Consider the following 20463-nt stretch of genomic DNA (forward strand, 5'->3'; position numbering starts at 1 on the left):
ACCAACAACGACGAGACGGCCTTCAGGGAGGAGGTGAGGGCCCTCTGAGTGTGGTGTCAGGAAAATAACCTCACACTCAACGTCACAAAACAAAGGAGATGATTGTGGACTTCAGGAAACAGCAGAGGGAGCACCCCCCTATCCACATCGACAGGACAGTAGTGGAGAGGGTAGTAAGTTTTAAGTTCCTCGGCGTACACATCACGGACAAACTGAATTAGTCCACCCACACAGACAGCGTTGTGAAGAACGAAGAAATTCGGCTTGTCTCCAAGAGCACTCACAAACTTCTACAGATGCACAATCGAGAGCATCCTGTCGGGCTCTATCACCGCCTGGTACGGCAACTGCTCCGCCCACAACCGTAAGGCTCTCCAGAGGGTAGTGAGGTCTGCACAACGCATCACCGGGGGCAAACTACCTGCCCTCCAGGACACCTACACCACCCGATGTTACAGGAAGGCCATAAAGATCATCAAGGACAACAACCACCCGAGCCACTGCCTGTTCACCCCGCTATCATCCAGAAGGCGAGGTCAGTACAGGTACATCAAAGCAGGGACCGAGAGACTGGAAAAACAGCTTCTATCTCAAGGCCATCAGACTGTTAAACAGCCACCTCTAACATTGAGTGGCTGCTGCCAACATACTGACTCAACTACAGCCACTTTAATAATGGAAATTGATGGGGGGAAAAATCACTAGCCACTTTAAACAATGCCACTTAATATAATGTTTACATCAAATCAAATCAAATCAAATGTGTTTATATAGCCCTTCGTACATCAGCTGATATCTCAAAGTGCTGTACAGAAACCCAGCCTAAAACCCCAAACAGCAAGCAATGCAGGTGTAGAAGCACGGTGGCTAGGAAAAACTCCCTAGAAAGGCCAAAACCTAGGAAGAAACCTAGAGGGGAACCAGGCTATGTGGGGTGGCCAGTCCTCTTCTGGCTGTGCCGGGTGGAGATTATAACAGAACATGGCCAAGATGTTCAAATGTTCATAAATGACCAGCATGTTCGAATAATAAGAAGGCAGAACAGTTGAAACTGGAGCAGCAGCACGGCCAGGTGGACTGGGGACAGCAAGGAGTCATCATGTCAGGTAATCCTGGGGCATGGTCCTAGGGGTCAGGTCCTCCGAGAGAGAGAAAGAAAGAGAGAAGGAGAGAATTAGAGAACGCACACTTAGATTCACACAGGACACCGAATAGGACAGAAGTACTCTACATACCCTACATTACTAATCTCATATGTATATGTATATACTGTACTCTTTCATCTACTGCATCTTGCCATCTTTATGTAATACATGTATCACTAGCCACTTTAAACTATGCCACTTTATGTTTATACCCTACATTGCTCATCTTATATGTATATACTGTACTCTATACCATCTACTGCATCTTGCCTATGCCGTTCTGTACCATCACCCATTCATATATCTGTATGTACATTTTATTTATCCCTTTACACTTGTGTGTGTATAAAGGTATTAGTTATGGAAATGTTAGGTTAGATTACTCGTTGGTTATTACTGCATTGTCGGAACTAGAAGCACAAGCATTTTGCTACACTCACATTAACATCTGCTAACCATGTGTATGTGACAAATCAAATTTGATCTGAATTGAATTTGAGATATTTGGTTCCAACTGCTGTGTCTTTGTGAGATGCAGAGTAGGTGAACGGATGATCTCCGCATGTGTGGTTCCCACCGTGAAGCTTGGAGGAGGAAGTGTAGGGGTGCTTTGCTGGTGACACTGTCCGTGATTTATTTTGAATTCAAGGCACACTTAACCAGCATGGCTACCACAGGATTTTGCAGCAATACGCCATCCCATCAGGTTTGCGCTTAGTGGGCCTATAATTTGTTTTTCAACAGGACAATGACCCAACACACGTTCAGGCTGTGTAAGGGCTATTTTACCAAGAAGGAGAGTGATGGAGTGCTGCATCAGATGACCTGGCCTCCACAATCACCCGACCTCAACCCAATTGGGATGAGTTGGATCGCAGACTGAAGCATCACCCGACCTCAACCCAATTGGGATGAGTTGGATCGCAGACTGAAGCATATGTGGGAACTCCTTCAAGACTGTTGGAAAAGCATTCCAGGTGAAGCTGGTTGAGAGAATGCCAAGAGTTTGCAAAGCTACCAATATGGCAAAGGGTGGCTACTTTGAAGAATCTCAAACATTAAAATATACTTTGTTTTGTTTAACACTTTTTTGGTTACTACATGATTCCAGATGTGTTATTTCATAGTTTTGATGTCTTCACTATTATTCTACAATGTATAAAATAGTACAAATAAAAACCCTTGAATGAGTATGTGTGACCAAACTAATGACTGGTACTGTATATCTTTGTATACCTGACTCCATCTCTCTGTGGTTCTTGTTCAGGTGCTTTGGCCAGCAGGGTCAGAAGGAAAGACACTTTAGCTTTGAAACTGAGTAACCGACACGCCCCAGAGAAACATGCTCGAGAGGACAAGTCCAGCGGTCACACCGAACGATGCACTCCGGGACACACACCAGGACACACACACCAAGGGTCAACAGGGCTGACGTGGCAGAGCAGGGAGCAATGGGAGGCCATACGCACACAAATAGGCTCTGCACTCACAAGGTAATAGATAAAGCCACACAGTCTCACTATCATTTTCTTTTCGCTTTTCTCTCTCTTTCTCTCTTTTCTCTCTCCACATATACACACACCAAATCTAACACAAGATTGATGTGATACTGATATTCTAACTTCTATCCTCTAGGCGTCTCAGCCAGAGACCCAGTGCAGAGGAGCTGGAGCAGAGAAACATCCTTCAACGTAAGTCTTTCCAACTCCCCATCACAATTTTTTCAACAGGTGAAAGCTTAGTGGTGGAGGCGTGAAGCCCTTGCCTTCACCTGTCTGATCACGTCTAATCAGAGAACTTCCTTCCTCCCGTCCTTGAATAATGCACTTTTATGGAATTAGAATGGGGCCTAAGTTTTCACCTAATCACTGATCAATCCCCACTGGTATTTCTCTCTCAGTAAGGATTCTTGTTATTTATATAGATGAGGCCACATTTCAAGAGCATGAGGCCACTTCTTATCATGGTGGATTAGAAGAAAAAAATTATGTTGGTGTACTTCTGATTTGTACCTAGTACCTTTGTTAAGTCCCATTGGAAAATCCAATCTTTGTGAATAGACAACAATTGCACAATTTGGTGAATGTCTGTACAGGGTTCTAAACATTGGTTTGACTTGCTCTCTCTTTCCTTTCCAGCCAAGAACCAGGTAGACAGGCAGGCAGAGGTCCGAGAGATCAAACGTAGGCTCACCAGGAAGGTAAGACCAGTGACACACACACACACACCACTGTTACCTGTAATAAGATAGTTCTCTCATTTAACAGAACATTTACATATAGAGGATTAACTAGAGTGAATTTTTATAAAACGAGCTGAGAGAAAATGGAAGGTAGTCTTATTCAAGGGAGACTGGCAATGAGGCCCTTTATCTACTTCCCCAGATTCAGATGAACTTGTGGATACCATTTTGGCTCGCAAAACTACCTCTAACTTCATTCATACTGAACATAAATTAATCTGACTCTGGGGAAGTAGATAAAACTCATCATTGCCAAAATCCTGAAGGTATCCCTTTAAACTCTTTATACAACTCCTCTAGCTGAGTCAGAGGCCCACGGTTGCTGAGCTTCAGGCCAGAAAGATCTTGCGCTTCCACGAGTATGTGGAGGTCACCACAGCCAATGATTACGATCGGCGAGCGGACAAGCCCTGGACCAAGCTAACACCCGCCGACAAGGTACAATCAGCTGTCACTCATAGCTCCCTAAATCACGGCTTGTAATGCACTTATTTATTGACACCAGTATATCTTATTGCCCAGTAAAGGAAGTATATATTTCTGTCTCTACTTTAGTATTTAGATGCTGCTTTACGCAAGTCTTCACTATATTCATTTCCCCTCTGTCCAGGCTGCCATTCGGAAGGAACTCAATGACTTTAAGAGCTCTGAAATGGAGGTTCATGAAGACAGTAGGATCTACACAAGGTACTTCCTCAGCTTATGGACAACATGAAGTTATATACACCATTCCATAATATAGATCTTGAATTAACATACTAAGACATATGTTTCGATCCCTTTAATTGGCAGCTCTTACAGCCATGATAAATACCTTTTTGATATGTTGAGTTGTCGTGATTGATCAAATTATCATTGATGTCCCTTTCTTTAGGTTCCACCGGCCTTAGCATCCACCCCATACTGGAAAGCACTTTCTTAACCAGTGGCTGGCGGAGTCTCTGGAGAGGAGTCGTAGGGTCTTGGTGCTCCCTAAACAGACTGCCTTTTTATGTTGCTGAATGTAAGGTACAGATCATCAAGGAAGGCCCTAGAATTGACTGAACTGAAAACAGGGGGACTGAGGACCAGATGCAGTATTTCTCCCGGACATTAGGGGGAACCAAGTGCCAACAAAGTGGAGAGCTGGCAGAGGGGCTTGACCGAGAGGACTGACTGGGAGCCACTGCCAATGTGTGTTATCCCTCAGGAACTTGGTTCCACTGACAATGACCTTTTGCCTTTTTTCTGCTTTTACTCTGTATGGCACAGTTAACCCATGTTGCAGAGATGTAAATGTAATAACATTACAGTAATAATAGTCCTAATAATGACAGCTACAATAATAAACACAGTGATAATACATGTTAGAGAGGAAGCTGCAGAAAGAGGATGAGGAGGAATACGACTGTGGGATTTGCCGTTCCCCAAGACTGGAAAAGCTCTGGGATAATTGTGTATAGATTTCTGTGATTTGTTAGACTGAAACTTTGGAGAGTTCTAATAATGACAACTGTAATGCATAATATTTTGATCACAACATAAATTACTGCTTTTATTTGAACCTGTTTTGTAGTGTGCATTTTTACATTTTAGTTACTTAGCAGACGCTCTTATCCAGAGCGACTTACAAGAGCAATTAGGGTTAAGTGCCTTGCTTGAGGGCACATCAGCAGATTTTTTTCCCCCACCTAGTCGGCTTGGGGATTCGCAACAGCTAACTTTTGGTTACTGGCCTAACGTTCTTAACCGCTAGCCTGCCCTGCCTGTATTTGTATATTTGGCTGTAACGTTGGGGTGAGCATTTGAGCTGATACTAGTCATAGGAAAGAACACAATGAGGAGGTAGTTGGTGTGCTATTCTTTTTATTTGTTTCGCTCTTTTTTTGCCAGACACTGATCCCCATGCTGACAGTAGAATGCTGGTTTTTCATGTCGCAGATTTCTTCAATTCGCTGCATGAGCCAACACACAGTGCAATTATTGAATCAATACATGATTCTTTTTTTATTTACGCTTTTTTATTAGATTGTTTTTGTACTTCTCTACATAGGTCAAACCATGCAATGCTGCAAATAATAGCTGTTTAAAAATGCTAAGATCATGATGGCATCTTAAATGAAATAAAAGTTTAAATGTTACACATCTTTAGAGAATGTATCAAAGTGCAGTTAGCGTAGATCAGGATTTGATTAATCAAACATGAAAAAACAATTTAGTGCATTTTATGGTTGACTGGGAATCATTTTGTCAGGAAAATGCTTTTTTATCTGGAGAAATGTATCATGCTTCTGGTCAGTAGATTACAGGGTCCTTTGCTGTACAGATGCATTTAGGTTACTGTTGTGTATCTTTTTCTTCCTTATTATTTGAAAATAAATGTTAAATATAGTAAAGTATTATATGTTGCTATTTTTCTAAGCACAAAATATTACTATATAATTAAACACTACAACAATGGGAATTTCTAAGTGTACCTGTTCAGTTTTACTCGTTTTTTAAAATGAAATGTAGAATTTTAGTAACTGACTATAAATAGTAAACTATAATTCAAAACCTTAATCACACTTTTTGTCTTGTTGTTGGACTTATGCCGCGTTCACGTGCTAGTCGGAACTAGGAAACTAAGAAAAGTAAGACTTGATAACTGTTTGCAGTTACACGTGCCACGTTCAAACAATTAGCAACTCTAACATCTTCGAGTTTCCTACTTCCGACTAGCACTTGAATGCGGCGTTAATAGCTCACTTGTGAATAAATATGTGCATGCTGTACTGTAGTAAAGTGATGGTTCACTCCAGAATGAATTGCCTAATTTAGATTGAGTCCACATCCCACCTCCTGTCGTCAATTGTGAAGATCCAGCTAAATCCTGTAATTCCAAATGAATGGGAAAGATGGGACTTCGTCATTCAAGATGGTGCATCTCTCATTCATCTGGGATTCAGGCATATAGCTGAATCACAAGAACCTACAAGTGGATCTAGACTAGTTAATATGAAAACAGATCAAATACTTTCTGGGTAACTAGTACCTTACTGTAATAGATTTCCATAAAAATACAAATAAAATGTAAATGCTTTTTCGAAAAACAATATTTCTCAAGCAAGAATTTTGCTAGGACTAATCACGTTTACATCCAGTTTCTATGCGAGTAAGTCATACCGTATAAAAAAAATCATGACAGCTGTGACCGAAAAAGGAAGTTTCGGCACAATTTTATAAATGCTGCCATTTGTTTGTAAATATTGCGGGTCTTATTCTTGTGACATGATGCTTGACTGCTTGTTTGACAAATTAAAATATTCTCACTCTTATCCATAATAATCTCATGTAGACTAGCCTACCTGCACAGCCTACCCACACTCTATCTGAAAACTGTGTGCATGTGCCAAGACCAGAGTAGGCACATTTGCTATTTAACGCAACAGTTTTTGTGACAAAACTATCAGAGTTGGAAATAAGATGGAAACACAAACTTTTTATTTTTATTTGGTACATGAAAACGTAAGCAAAAGTATATTTTGTGTGCACCACGTCATCATGCACTGATTTATAGATCTTCATTGTAAAGGGTTTAAACACTGTTTGCCATGCTTTTTCAATCAGCTTGGTGGAAACACACCACTTTTGGGAAAATGTTAATGTTTTCGTTGTGTATTTTAGAATATTCGCATGAAAATGTGTCTCCAATTGAATGGAAATCTAGCTATTGTCTGGGTAGGGAGGGGAAAACTAGCTGTTATTGGCACTCTTTGTTTTTGGTCTATTCATCAATTTACTGCATGGGGGGGATGTCACCATCGAAAGCTGAAACTCCTAGCCATGCAAACCTGCTGATTAGAAGGTCCTGTGTAGATTGCTTTTCAACCAGCAAATATCAGGAAATTACACTGAACACATTTTTTCACTCTTAGTGTTCGTTGCATCAGCTGATACAATTTTGACTAGCTGGGCCTTTAATGCCCACAAGTAAAAATCCACTTTTTTGAGATGAAAGACGATAGCCAGAGTTTTTAAAATTTTATTTCACCTTTATTTAACCAGGTAGGCAAGTTGAGAACAAGTTCTCATTTACATTTGCGACCTGGCCAAGATAAGGCAAAGCAGTTCGACACATACAACAACACAGTTACACATGGAGTAAAACAAACATAGTCAATTATACAGTAGAAAAATAAGTCTATATACATTGTGAGCAAAGGAGGTAAGGGAGGTAAAGGCAACAAAAGGCCATGGTGGCGAAGTAAATACAACAAGTATACCCATGATGTAAGTCAATGTTATCGTTTTAGTCAAAGTATGATATATTTGGAATCAGATTTTCTCTGAGTCTTCTGTGTCTTCTTTTTGTTATTTTTGTTTCAGGGCTGGGTTTTATGCCGTGTTCACAAGGTAATCCTACCTAGCTCACTTGCGAATAAATACAACTGTGACCTTAATTGCCTACTGTCTGTAAACTGTTAGTGTCTTAACGACCGTTCCACAGGTGTATGTCCATTAATTGTTTATGGTTCATTGAACAAGCATGGCAAACAGTGTTTAAACCCTTTACAATGAAGATCTGTGAAGATCTGCTCAGAATCTTTTTTTTTTTGCTAATTTGTTGAACACGGCATGTGATTAACTACAACCAGTTAGCAAGGCAGAAATTTCAGAGTCTCCTAGTTCTGACTAGATGTGAACTCAACATTATACAGTAGTGTGGTGGCGGGTATAGGTTTCCCAACTTGTTTTTCAGTGGGCATTGCTTGTTTCTTAAGAGTAAGCTGTAGGGGGGGGGGGGGGGTTGGGGTTCTAAACTGACATGGAATTGTTTTAAGATGATGATACTGTGGATCATTTAGATATTTGATTTTGAATTTAACTTTGTACATATTTTTTTAAGTTTTAGGTATAAAAATATATATTAAAAAAACATTATTTTATCAAATATTGAATTTGGCCTTTACTGCTATCACCCATAGAAACACACTGAATAACACATTCATAAATGGCAAAAAAAGACCGTCAAATAAATCATGAGGAAAAAGATTTTGAAGAGACTGTCCTAAACACAGCAAAAAAAGAAACGTCCCTTTTTCAGGACCCTGTCTTTCAAAGATAATTCATAAAAATCCCAAAAACTTCACAGATCTTCATTGTAAAGGGTTTAAACACTGTTTGCCATGCTTTTTCAATGAACCATAAACAATTAATGGACATGCACCTGTGGAAAGGTCGTTAAGACACTAACAGCTTACAGACGGTAGGCAATTAAGGTCACAGTTATGAAAACTTAGGACACTAAAAAGGCCTTTCTACTGACTCTGAAAAACACAAAGAAAGATGCCCAGTGTCCTTGCTCATCTGTGTGAATGTGCCATAGGCATGCTGCAAGGAGGCATGAGGACTGCAGATGTGGCCAGGGCAATAAATTGCAATGTCCGTACTGTGAGACGCCTAAGACAGCACTACAGGGAGACAGGACGGACAGCTGATCGTCCTCACAGTGGCAGACCACGTGTAACAACACCTGCACAGGATCGGTACATCCGAACATAACACCTGCGGGATAGGTACAGGATGGCAACAACAACTGCCCGAGTTACACCAGGAACGCACAATCCCTCCATCAGTGCTCAGACTGTCCGCAATAGGCTGAGAGAGGCTGGACTGAGGGCCTGTAGGCCTGTTGTAAGGCAGGTCCTCACCAGACATTACTGGCAACAACGTCGCCTATGGGCACAAACCCATCGTCGCTGGACCAGACAGGACTGGCAAAAAGTGCTCTTCACTGATGAGTCGCGGTTTTGTCTCACCAGGGGTGATGGTCGGATTCACGTTTAGGAAAGGAATGAGCGTTACACCGAGGCCTTTACTCTGGAGCAGGATCGATTTGGAGGTGGAGGGTCCGTCATGGTCTGGAGCGGTGTGTCACAGCATCATCGGACTGAGCTTGTTGTCATTACAGGCAATCTCAACACTGTGCGTTACAGGGAAGACATCCTCCTCCCTCATGTGGTACCCTTCCTGCAGGCTCAGCCTGACATGGCCCTCCAGCATGACAATGCCACCAGCCATACTGCTCATTCTGTGCATGATTTCCTGCAAGACAGGAATGTCAGTGTTCTGCCATGGCCAGCGGAGAGAGCCCGGATCTCAATCCCATTGAGCACGTCTGGGACCTGTTGGATTGGAGGGTGAGGGCTAGGGCTATTGCCCCCAGAAATGTCCGGGAACTTGCAGGTGCCTTGGTGGAATAGTGGGGTAACATCTCACAGCAAGAACTGGCAAATCTGGTGCAGTCCATGAGGAGGAGATGCACTGCAGTACTTAAAATGCAGCTGGTGGCCACACCAGATACTGACTGTTATTTTTGATTTTGTGTCCCTTTGTTCAGGGACACATTTTTCAATGTCTGTTAGTTACATGTCTGTGGAACTTGTTCAGTTTATGTCTCATTTGTTGAATCTTGTTATTTCATACAAATATTTACACATTTTAAGTATGCTGAAAATAAAATAAACTCAGTTGACATTGAGAGGATGTTTCTTTTTTTTCTTTTTATGGACTATTTTCTACATTGTAGAATAATAGTGAAGACATCAAAACTATGATATAACATATGGAATCATGTAGTAACCCAAAAAAAGTGTTAATCTAAATATATTTTATATTTGAGGTTCTTCAAATAGCCACCATTTGCCTTGATGACAGCTTTGCACACTCTTGGCATTCTCTCTGCTTCACCTGGAAGGCTTTTCCAATAGTCTTGAAGGAGTTCCCACATATGCTGAGCACTTGTTGGCTGATTTTCCTTCACTATGCAGTCCAACTCATCCCAATCCAATTGGGTTGAGGTTGGATGATTCTGGAGGCCAGGTTATCTGATGCAGCAATCCATCACTCTACTTGGTCAAATAGCCCTTACACAGCCTGTAGGTGTGTTGGGTCATTGTCCTGTTGAATAATAAATGATAGTTCCACTAAGCCCAAACCAAATAGGATGGCGTATAGCTGCAGAATGCTGTGGTAGCCATTCTGGTTAAGTGTGCCTTGAATTCTAAATAAATCACAGACAGTGTCACCAGCAAAGCACCCCCACACCATAACACCACCTCCTCCAAGCTTTACGGTGGGAAATACACATGCGGAGATCATCCATTCACCCACACTGCGTCTCACAAAGACATGGCTGTTGGAACCAAAAATGTTCAATTTGGACTTCAGACCACAGGACTGACCAAAAAATCTATCAACATTACATCACAAATGTAGATTAGTGTTCTTTTTTTCATTCATAAAAACAAGTCTATGAAATGTATATGCCTGCATTTCACATGAAATGTGGGCTATTAGTCGTGTTTGCTTATGACGCAAGTGGCATCTATTTCAGTACCAATGATCTGGACAGCTCCCCCAACAGAATCAGCTGAAAAACCGAACATGCCTCCAACGACGCTAAGAGCTGTCGCTCTTACAGGTTCACTTTAAGTGCTTGTTTGAGAAACACTTAAAAGGTTGCATCGTAAATAATGATATCATTTCTTATGACAATCGTAATGCTTAAAGTGGCAAAAAGCAGTAGAAACAATAACAAATCAATCACATTTATTTATAAAGTCCTTTTTATATCAGCAGATATCACAAATTGCTATATAGAAACCCAGCCTAAAACCCCAAACAGCAAGCAATTCAGATGTAGATGCATGGTGGCTAGGAAAAACTCCCTAGAAATGCAGGAACCTAGGAAGAAACCTAGAGAGGAACCAGGCTCTGAGGGATGGCCAATCCTCCTCTGGCTGTGCCGGGTGGAGATTATAAGAGTACATGGCCATTAAGGCCAGATTATTATTTGACCCTGCTGGTGATCTATAAATGTTTTAACATCTTGAAGAACAATCACAGTGATTGTAGAGGGGGCAACAGGCCAGTACCTCAGGAGTAAATGTCAGTTGGCTTTTCATAGTCAAGCATTCAGAGGTCGAGACAGCAGGTGTGAGAGGGAGAGAGAGAGAGCAGGGACAAGGTAGCAGGTCTTGTGAACAGGTCAGGTTCCCTAGCCACAGGCAGAACAGTTGAAACTGGACCAGCAGCACGACCAGGTGGACTGGGAACAGCCAGGAGTCCTCAGGCCAGGTAGTCCTGAGGCATGGTCCTAGAGCTCAGGTCCTCTGGGAGGGGAGGGAGAGAAAGAGAATTAGAGGGAGCATACTTAAATTCTCGCAGGACACCAGATAAGACAGGACAATTACACCAGATATAACAGACTAATCCTAGCCCCCTAGCACATAGACTATTGCAGCATAGATACTGAAGGCTGAGACGGGGGGGATGGGTTGGGGGACACTGTGGCCCCGTCCAACGATATCGCTGGACAGGGCCAACCAGGCAGGATATAACGCTACCAAGTTTGCCAAAGCAAAACTCCCACACCACTAGAGGGATATCAACAGACCACCAACTAACTACCCTGAGACAAGGCTGAGTATAGCCCACAAAGATGTCCTCTAACTCACGAGCCCAAGGGGGCGCAAAACCGTCCAGGAAGATCAAGTCAGTGACTCAACCCACTCAAGTGATTCACACCTCCTAGGGACGGCATGGAAGATCACTAGTAAGCCAGTGACTTTGTCCCCGTAATAGGGTCATAGGCAGAGAATCACAGTGGAGAGAGGGCAGCAGGTCAGGCAGAGACAGCAAGGGCAGTTCATCACTCCAGTGCCTCGCACCCCTGGCCCAGACTACACTCAGCCATAGGACCTACTAAAGACATGAGTCTTAAGTAAATACTCAAAGGTTGAGACTGAGTCTGCGTCTCTCACATGGATAGGCAGACCATTTCATAAAAATTGAGCTCTATAGGAGAAAGCCCTGCCTCCAGAGTGTTGCAGTAGTCTAATATAGAAGTGACAAAAGCATGGATTAGCTTATCTGCATAATTTTTTTACAAAAAGTTTCAGATTTTTGCAATGTTACGAAGATGGGAAAAATATCTCCTTGAAATATTCTTGATATGTTCGTCAAAAAAGGGATGAAGGTCCAGAGTAACGCCGGGGTACTTCACAGTTTTATTTGAGACGACTGTACAATATCAAGATGAATTGTCTGATCCAACAGCAGATCTCTTTGTTTCCTGGGACCTAGAACTAGCATCTCTGTTTTGTCAGAGTTTAAAAGTAGAACATTTGCCGCCATCCACTTCCTTATGTCTGAAACACAGGCTTCCAGGGAGGGCAATTTTGGGGCTTCACCATGTTTCATCGAAATGTACAGCTGTGTGTCGTCCACATAGCAGTGAAAGTTAACATTATGTTTCTGAATGACATCACCAAGAGGTAGAATATATAGTGAAAACAATAGTGGTCCCAAAACAGAACCTTGAGGAACACTGAAACGTACAGTTGATTTGCCAGAGGACAAACCATCCACAAAGACGAACTGATATATTTCAGACAGATAAGATCTAAACCAGGCAAGAACTTGTAGACTAATTAGGGTTTGCCAATCTCTCCTAAAGAATGTGGTGATCAATGTTGTCAAAAGCCACACTGAGATCTAGGAGCACAAGGACAGATGCAGAGCCTTTGTCTGATGCCATTAAAAGGTTATTAACCACCTACAAGAGTGCAGTCTCAGTGCTATGATGGGGTCTAAAACCAGACTGAAGCATTTCGTATACATTATTTGTTGTCAGGAGGGCAGTGAGTTGCTGTGCAATAGGTTTTTCTAAATTATTTGAGAAAAATGGTAGATTCGATATAGGCCGATAGTTTTTTTATTTTCTGGGTCAAGGTTTGGCTTTTTCATGAGTGGCTTTATTACTGCCACTTTTAGTGAGTTTGGTACACATCTGGAGGATAGGGAGATATTTATTATGTTCAACATAGGAGGGCCAAGCAATGGAAGTAGCTCTTTCAGTAGTTCAGTTGGAATAGGTTTCCAGTAAGCAGCTTGAAGGTTTAGAGGCCATGACTATTTTCATGAATGTGTCAAGAGATATCGGATTAAAAACTTCAGTATCTCCATTGATCCTAGGTACTGGGAGTTCTGTGCAGACTCGGGAGAACTGAGCTTTGGAGAAATATGCAGATTGAAAGAGGAGTCCGTAATTTGCTTTCTTATAATCATGATATTTTCGTTGAAGTTCACTTCACTGCTGAAGTGAAAGGCATCCTCTCTTGGGGAATGCTGCTTTTTAGTTAGCTTTGCGACAGTATCAAAAATACACTTTGGATTGTTCTTATTCTCCTAAATTAAGTTGGAAAAATAGGATGTCGAGCAGCAGTGAGGGCTCTTCGGTACTGTCGTTCCAAGCTAGTCGGAAGACTTCCAGTTTGGTGGAGCGCTATTTCTGTTCCAATTTTCTGGAAGCTTGCTTCAAGGCTCGGGTATACCATGGAGCTAATTTCTTATGACAAATGTTTTTCGTTTGTACGGGTGCGACTTCATCTAGGGTATTACGCAAGGTTACCTTTAGATCCTCAGTTAGGTGGTTAATTGATTTGTGCACTCCTATGTCCTTGGGAAGGTGGAGGGAGTCTGGAAAGGCATCTAGGAATCTTTGGCTTGTCCAAGAATTTATAGTAGGGCTTTTGATGATCCTTGGTTGGGGTCTGAGCAGATTATTTGTTGCGATTGCAAACGTAATAAAAGGGTGGGCCGATAGTCCAGGATTATGAGGAAAAACATTTAGATACACAACTAGATCCAGAGTATGACTGTGGCAATGAGACAAATTTGACAAAACCCACTGAGTCAATGATGGCTCCGAAAGCCTTTTCGAGTGGGTCTGTGGTCTTTTCCATGTGAATATTAAAATCAGCAAAAAATATATATTTTTTTTATTTGCTCAAACTAAGACGTTGGTAAATGTGTTAAATACAGAGTTTGATTAAATAGTTCTTAAAAGTGTGGCAGGTAACTCCCAACCCCTGGTTCAGATCAAATCTGAGGAATGCTGCTGGAAAAATTATACCACTCTCAAATTCATAGACAGAGCTATAGATGCAAGGACTGACCATCCATGATATCAAAATTATGGTTTTAACCATGTTTTGAAGCTATATAGGGTTTGTTTATACTGTATTTTGGGTTCTGATGGGTTCTGATGGGGTACGACAGTTGAACTAATGATGCATTTTTAAGTTATATTCTTCAAGAATCAGTGGGTAGATATCATTATTTATAAGTCCAAAAATGGATGTAGTAAATGCTGATTGCCCCTTTAAATTACATCGAAAGCGAAATTGGCAATGAGGCTTTCGAAGTGTGAAGCACATTTCCCCGGGACTGTCTGGACACTGAATGCCACACAGTCCAGGAGAGACCAAAGGATCAGGGCCTATGCTATGGTTTACAATGTTTATTTGTCCAATTATGTAGGCTCCTATGCCGTTGCAGGAGCACATAGTGGCTCACTATATAAGATGAATAATAAATAGCGTATGCCTACAAGTGGATATCGAACAACTTAAAGCGGACTTCCCTCTGCATGTCTGCGCGCTGCTCTTTCGCTGACAACCAGCAGCTGTTTTCTAGAATTCCGCTCTTCCCGAATTTCCAGCTATTTTTCTATAGACCCGCATCTGTGACACACATAGGGCTATATATTAGGCCTAAATTATCAAAGGCTTCAGATAAATGACTTCCCAACGATTTCTCAAGTTCTGGTATTTTTGCAGTATTGTGGGGGAAATGTTTCATAGACATACAGGCTACTTTGGCCTACGATTGATTAAGCTACGAAGTATACTTAACACAAATATAAACACATGTGAAGTGTTGGTTTCATGAGCTAAAATAAAATATATAAGAAATGTTCCATATGCACAAAAAGCTTATTTCTCTAAAATGTTGGGCACAAATTTGTTTACATCCCTGTTAGTGAGCATTTATCCTTTGGCAATATTATCCACCCACCGGACAGGTGTGACATATCAAGAAGCTGATTAAACAGCACGATCATTACACAGGTGCACCTTGTGCTGGGGACAATGAAAGGCTACTCTCAGTTGTCACACAACACAATGCCACAGATGTCTCAAGTTTTGAGGGAGCGTGTAATTGGCATGTTGACTGCAGGACTGTCCACCAGAGCTGTTGTTAGAAAATGTAATGTTAATTTCACTACCATAAGCCTCCAACGTTGTTTTAGAGAATTTGGCAGTACCAACAAACGACCTCACAACCACAGACCAAGTGTAACCATGCCAGCCCAGGACCTCCACACCCGGCTTCAACTGAGGAGTATTTCTGTCTGTAATAAAGCCCTTTTGTGGGGAAAAACTTATTCTGATTGGCTTTGGCCTGGGCTGGCTGGGCCTGGGCTGGCTGGGCCTGGGGTGGGAGGCCCACCCATGGCTGCACCCCTGACCAGTCATGTGAAATCCATAGATTAGAGCCAAATCAATTTATTTAAATTGACTGAATTCCTTATATGAACTGTAACTCAGTAAAATCTTTGAAATTGTTGCGTTTATATTTTTGTTCAGTATAATAGGCCTACGGTAGTGTCACGCCCTGACCTATCTTTGTTTTCTTTATTATTTTGGTTAGGTCAGGGTGTGACAAGGGTGGTTGGTTTAGTTTTTGTAAAATCTAGGTGTTTTCACTTGTCTAGGGTTTTTGTATATCTATGGGGTTTTAGTATGTCTAGGTATATGTAGGTCTTTGGTGGCCTGAATTGGTTCCCAATCAGAGACTGCTGTTTATCGTTGTCTCTGAGTGGGGGATCCTATTTAGGTTGCCATTTTCCATTTTGGTTGTGTCGGTTATTGTCTATGTGTAGTTGCATGTCAGCATTGTTGATAGTGTCATGGTTGTTTAAGTGTTCTTCGTTAAGTAAAAGAATAATGTATTCCAATCACGCTGCGCCTCGTTATGACGAACGTGACCTGTAGCATATAATTGAGGATGGGGTTTATACAGTATTCCATGGTGTCCATCTCTGTAACCTACCAGTAGTGTCGGTCACACTGTAGGCCTAATTGCTTCCATAGGCCTATTGACACTGTGCATCAGTCCAGCAGGACTCAAAGGCTACTTATTAATTATCGGCCCATTTCAAGGGTTCCTTGTGTAGCTGAGTTTCTAGAGTCATTGTTAAATGTACAACCTTGCTTTAAAAAAAATCTATGTATCTATGTATGTATTCTGAATGTAAACCAATCAGGGTTTAGGCCTGGGCATAGCACTATTACAGCAACCACTTTAGTTATTAATGATCTTGTCCAATGCTGTAGACACTAAAATTAAATGTGCTGCTTTGTTTGAGGATCTGTCAAAAGCTTTTGATACTGTTGATCATGCTATTTTATTGAATATTGTCCTCGATAGGCCTGAGCTCTGACACCTGTTCATGGTTTCATGATTATCTTAGTGACAGAACTCAGGACATATATATATATATATATATATATATATATGTGTGTATTTTTATATTGTATTATACAGGGCACATTTGGAAAAGAGACCTACTGTAGGTCTCAATATGTCTTCCCTATCAAAATAAAGGTTACATAAAATAACAAATAAAATCACGGCCAGTAGAGAGGAAAGGATGCTAGGAATGGTGGAAAAGAAAGGGTTAGAGGAAAGAAGGAAAGGAATATAGGAAAGAAAATGAGGAGTTCACATGTATGTGATAGGGATTAACCATGGCCAGTAGATTGCAATAGTATTGGTTTTAGTGACAGGCTAGTTTTAATCACAGGCTGCTACAGCTGGATACTATTTACAGTGCATCCCCTCAGCTGATTATCAGCTGTTGGTCAGACAGAGGTGGGTCTTGAAATATCATTCTCTTCCTCAATAGTGTGCGCTGAATTCTAACAAAGATTGTCTATTATATTGACAAGATATTTGAGTGACGGCTCTGACAGTGGAAATACATGTCCTCAAAGATGGAGTGCAGACGGGAGGAGGCAAGAGCAGGTGGAACCATTCTAGCCAATGAGAGGGCAGATACGCATGTGAACCACATGCCATAGAGATAGATAAAGGACTCATCTATGTATCTATGCCATCATAGCGTCTGTGATAGCATGGTCTGGGCCATTGAGGCTATCTCCATTTTAAAGTAGTAAATTGTTCTTCTTCTTCATTGGCTGATTGCTCCCAAATCATAGGAAAGGGAAAGGGGATACCTAGTCAGTTGCACAACTGAATTGCATTCAACCGAAATGTCTCTTCCGCATTTAACCCAACCCCTCTGAATCAGAGAGGTGTGAGGGGCTGCCTTAAACGATGTCATCGGCACCAGAGGAGCAGTTGTTTTTGAGCACAGTGACCTTTCGGTTACTGGCCCAACGCTCTTAACCACTAGGCTACCTGCCGAAAACGCACCCAATTGACTACATTAAAATGGTGAAAGCCCTTTAATGGCAATGTATATCCATGATGAGTCCTTTATCCATCTCTATGACAACTTTGCTGAAATGCCACGTGTCCACTTATATCAGTACAAATTGTCCAAGTTCAACTTTTCCCCTGATGCCTTGAGATGGATGAAATCATACCTTGAAGGCAGAACTCAGTGTGTCAGAGTGAGCAATGAGCTGTCGCCCACTCGTAGCTATGATGTGGGCGTGCCCCAAGGGTCAATACTGGGGCCCCTCCTGTTCAGCCTGTACATTAATGATCTGCCTTCTGTCTGTACTGGGTCTGAAGTTCAAATGTATGCAGATGATACAGTGATATATGTGCATGCAAAGAGCAAACAACAAGCTGCACAAGAACTCACTACTGTAATGGTCCAGGTTACAAAGTGGCTCAGTGACTCGTGTTTGCATCTCAATGTGAAAAAAACTGTTTGCATGTTCTTCACAAAGAGGGCAACAGATGCTACTGAGCCAGATGTCTATGTGTCAGGGGAGAAGCTCCAGGTGGTATCCGATTTTAAGTACCTTGGCATCATACTTGATTCCAACCTCTCTTTTAAAAAGCATGTGAAAAAGGTAATTCAAATAACCAAATTCAACCTAGCTAATTTCCGATTTATACGAAATTGTTTGACTACAGAGGTAGCAAAACTGTACTTCAAATCTATGATACTCCCCCACTTAACATACTGCTTGACTAGTTGGGCCCAAGCTTGCTGTACATCATTAAAACCTATTCAGTCTGTCTACAAACAGGCTCTCAAAGTGCTTGATAGGAAGCCCAATAGCCATCATCATTGTCACATCCTTAGAAAGCATGAGCTCTTGAGTTGGGAAAATCTTGTGCAATACACCGACGCATGTCTTGTATTCAAGATCCTCAATGGCCTGGCTCCCCCTCCACTCAATATTTTTGTTAAACAGAAAACCCAGACATATGGCAGCAGATCCACAAGGTCTGCCATGAGAGGTGACTGTATAGTTCCCCTAAGGAAAAGCACCTTTAGTAAATCTGCATTCTCTGTGAGAGCTTCCCATGTCTGGAATACACTGCCATCAGACACACATAACTGCACCACATATCACACTTTCACAAAATGCTTGAAGACATGGCTAAAGGTCAATCAGATTTGTGAACATGGTCCCTAGCTGTGTGTTGCCGCTCTCCATGTTGTCTGTTGTCTGTAGCTTGTGAGGTGTGGAAACACTTTGTTGCTTTTATGAATTTTGTCTTGCTGCTTTTTGTTTTATGTTGCTCTGTCTGTATGCTATGTCTTGCTTGTCCTATGTTGCTATGTCTTGCTTGTTCTATGTTGCTATTGTCTATATTGTAATTGTTTTTAATAACCTGCCCAGGGACTGCGGTTGAAAATTAGCCGGCTGGCTAAAACCGGCACTTTTACTGAAATGTTGATTAATGTGCACTGTCCCTGTAAAAATAAAAATAAATAAACTCACACTGACAATTCATGCATATGCAGATTTTACTGACGAAAAATATCCCACCATGTTGAATGAAAAAATTCTCTGTTGACATTTTATATAAAATCACATTGTGATTTTTTGAAAATATGGCATGACTTTACTCACATGAAAACTGTGGATCTAAACTTGGTTACTGACTTCCATAGAAAAATTCCTCACTTTGTGGGCTTATTTTTGTGGACAGATTTGGGTATTTAAACCTCTCGCTTCGCCTCTTTGATTCTACTAGATGAAAAGCTTCTACTCTTAGGAAAATTGGTTCTTTGGGGTTCTACAGTTGTGGCCAAAAGTTTTGAGAATGACACAAATATTAATTTTCACAAAGTCTGCTGCCTCAGTGTCTTTAGATATTTTTGTCAGATGTTACTATGGAATACTGAAGTATAATTACAAGCATTTCATAAGTGTCAATAGATTCTATTGACAATTACATGAATTTGATGCAAATAGTCTATTTTTGCAGTGTTGCCCCTTCTTTTTCAAGACCTCTGCAATCCGCCCTGGCATGCTGTCAATTAACTTCTGGGCCACATCCTGACTGATGGCAGCCCATTCTTGCAGAATCAATGCTTTGAGTTTGTCAGAATTTGTGGGGTTTTGTTTGTCCACCCGCCTTTTCAGGTTTGACCACAAGTTCTCAATGGGATTAAGGACCGGGGAGCTTCCTGGCCATGGACCCAAAATATCGATGTTCTGTTCCACGAGCCACTTATCACTTTTGCCTTATGGCAAGGTGCTCCATCATGCTGGAAAAGGCATTCTTCATCACCAAACTGTTCCTGGATGATTGGGAGAAGTTGCTCTCGGAGGATGTGTTGGTACCATTCTTTATTCATGGCAGTGTTCTTAGGCAAAATTGTGAGTGAGCCTACTCCCTTGGCTGAGAAGCAACCCCCCACATGAATGGTCTTAGGATGCTTTACTGTTGGTGTAGTGTCTTAACACTTAGTACTTATTTATGTAATAAGAAAGACTCGGAATACAAGCAATTGAACTGGAGCTTCACATTTACTCAAACGAGTTAGTACCAGAATAACATAGAACAACACTGCGCATGACCAAGGGTGCTCCATCCTTAAAGGGGACATCAGTAATTAACAGAACATAACATTCCTTCTCTTATACAATCAGAGTTACAACTGAAACATTTCCCAGAACTTGTTGTAGTTATTTTGCATCTTTTAATTTGAACTTGAACAGTTCAAATTGTTTGTTTGTTTATAAGTCTAGTCTGTCTGGTGGACGGTGC

At 41.5% G+C, this 20463-nt stretch overlaps 1 protein-coding gene across 10 annotated transcripts in view; it reads left to right on the plus strand.

Moving 5' to 3' along the window:
• phactr4b (phosphatase and actin regulator 4b) overlaps positions 1-5830 on the plus strand; it is a 64047-nt gene extending 58217 nt beyond the window's left edge. For all 10 annotated transcript variants that reach the window (XM_020453208.2, XM_031793103.1, XM_020453199.2 and 7 more), the window contains 6 exons: positions 2413-2638; positions 2781-2836; positions 3284-3345; positions 3688-3825; positions 3998-4074; positions 4262-5830. In XM_020453208.2, coding sequence (XP_020308797.2) covers positions 2413-2638; positions 2781-2836; positions 3284-3345; positions 3688-3825; positions 3998-4074; positions 4262-4277 — 575 coding nt within the window. In that variant the 3' untranslated portion in view covers positions 4278-5830. The remainder of the gene's footprint in view (positions 1-2412; positions 2639-2780; positions 2837-3283; positions 3346-3687; positions 3826-3997; positions 4075-4261) is intronic.
• The last annotated feature ends 14633 nt before the right edge of the window (positions 5831-20463 follow it).

The sequence above is a fragment of the Oncorhynchus kisutch genome, linkage group LG2, assembly GCF_002021735.2.
Source record: "Oncorhynchus kisutch isolate 150728-3 linkage group LG2, Okis_V2, whole genome shotgun sequence".
In the NCBI taxonomy this organism is placed as follows: Eukaryota; Metazoa; Chordata; class Actinopteri; order Salmoniformes; family Salmonidae; genus Oncorhynchus; species Oncorhynchus kisutch.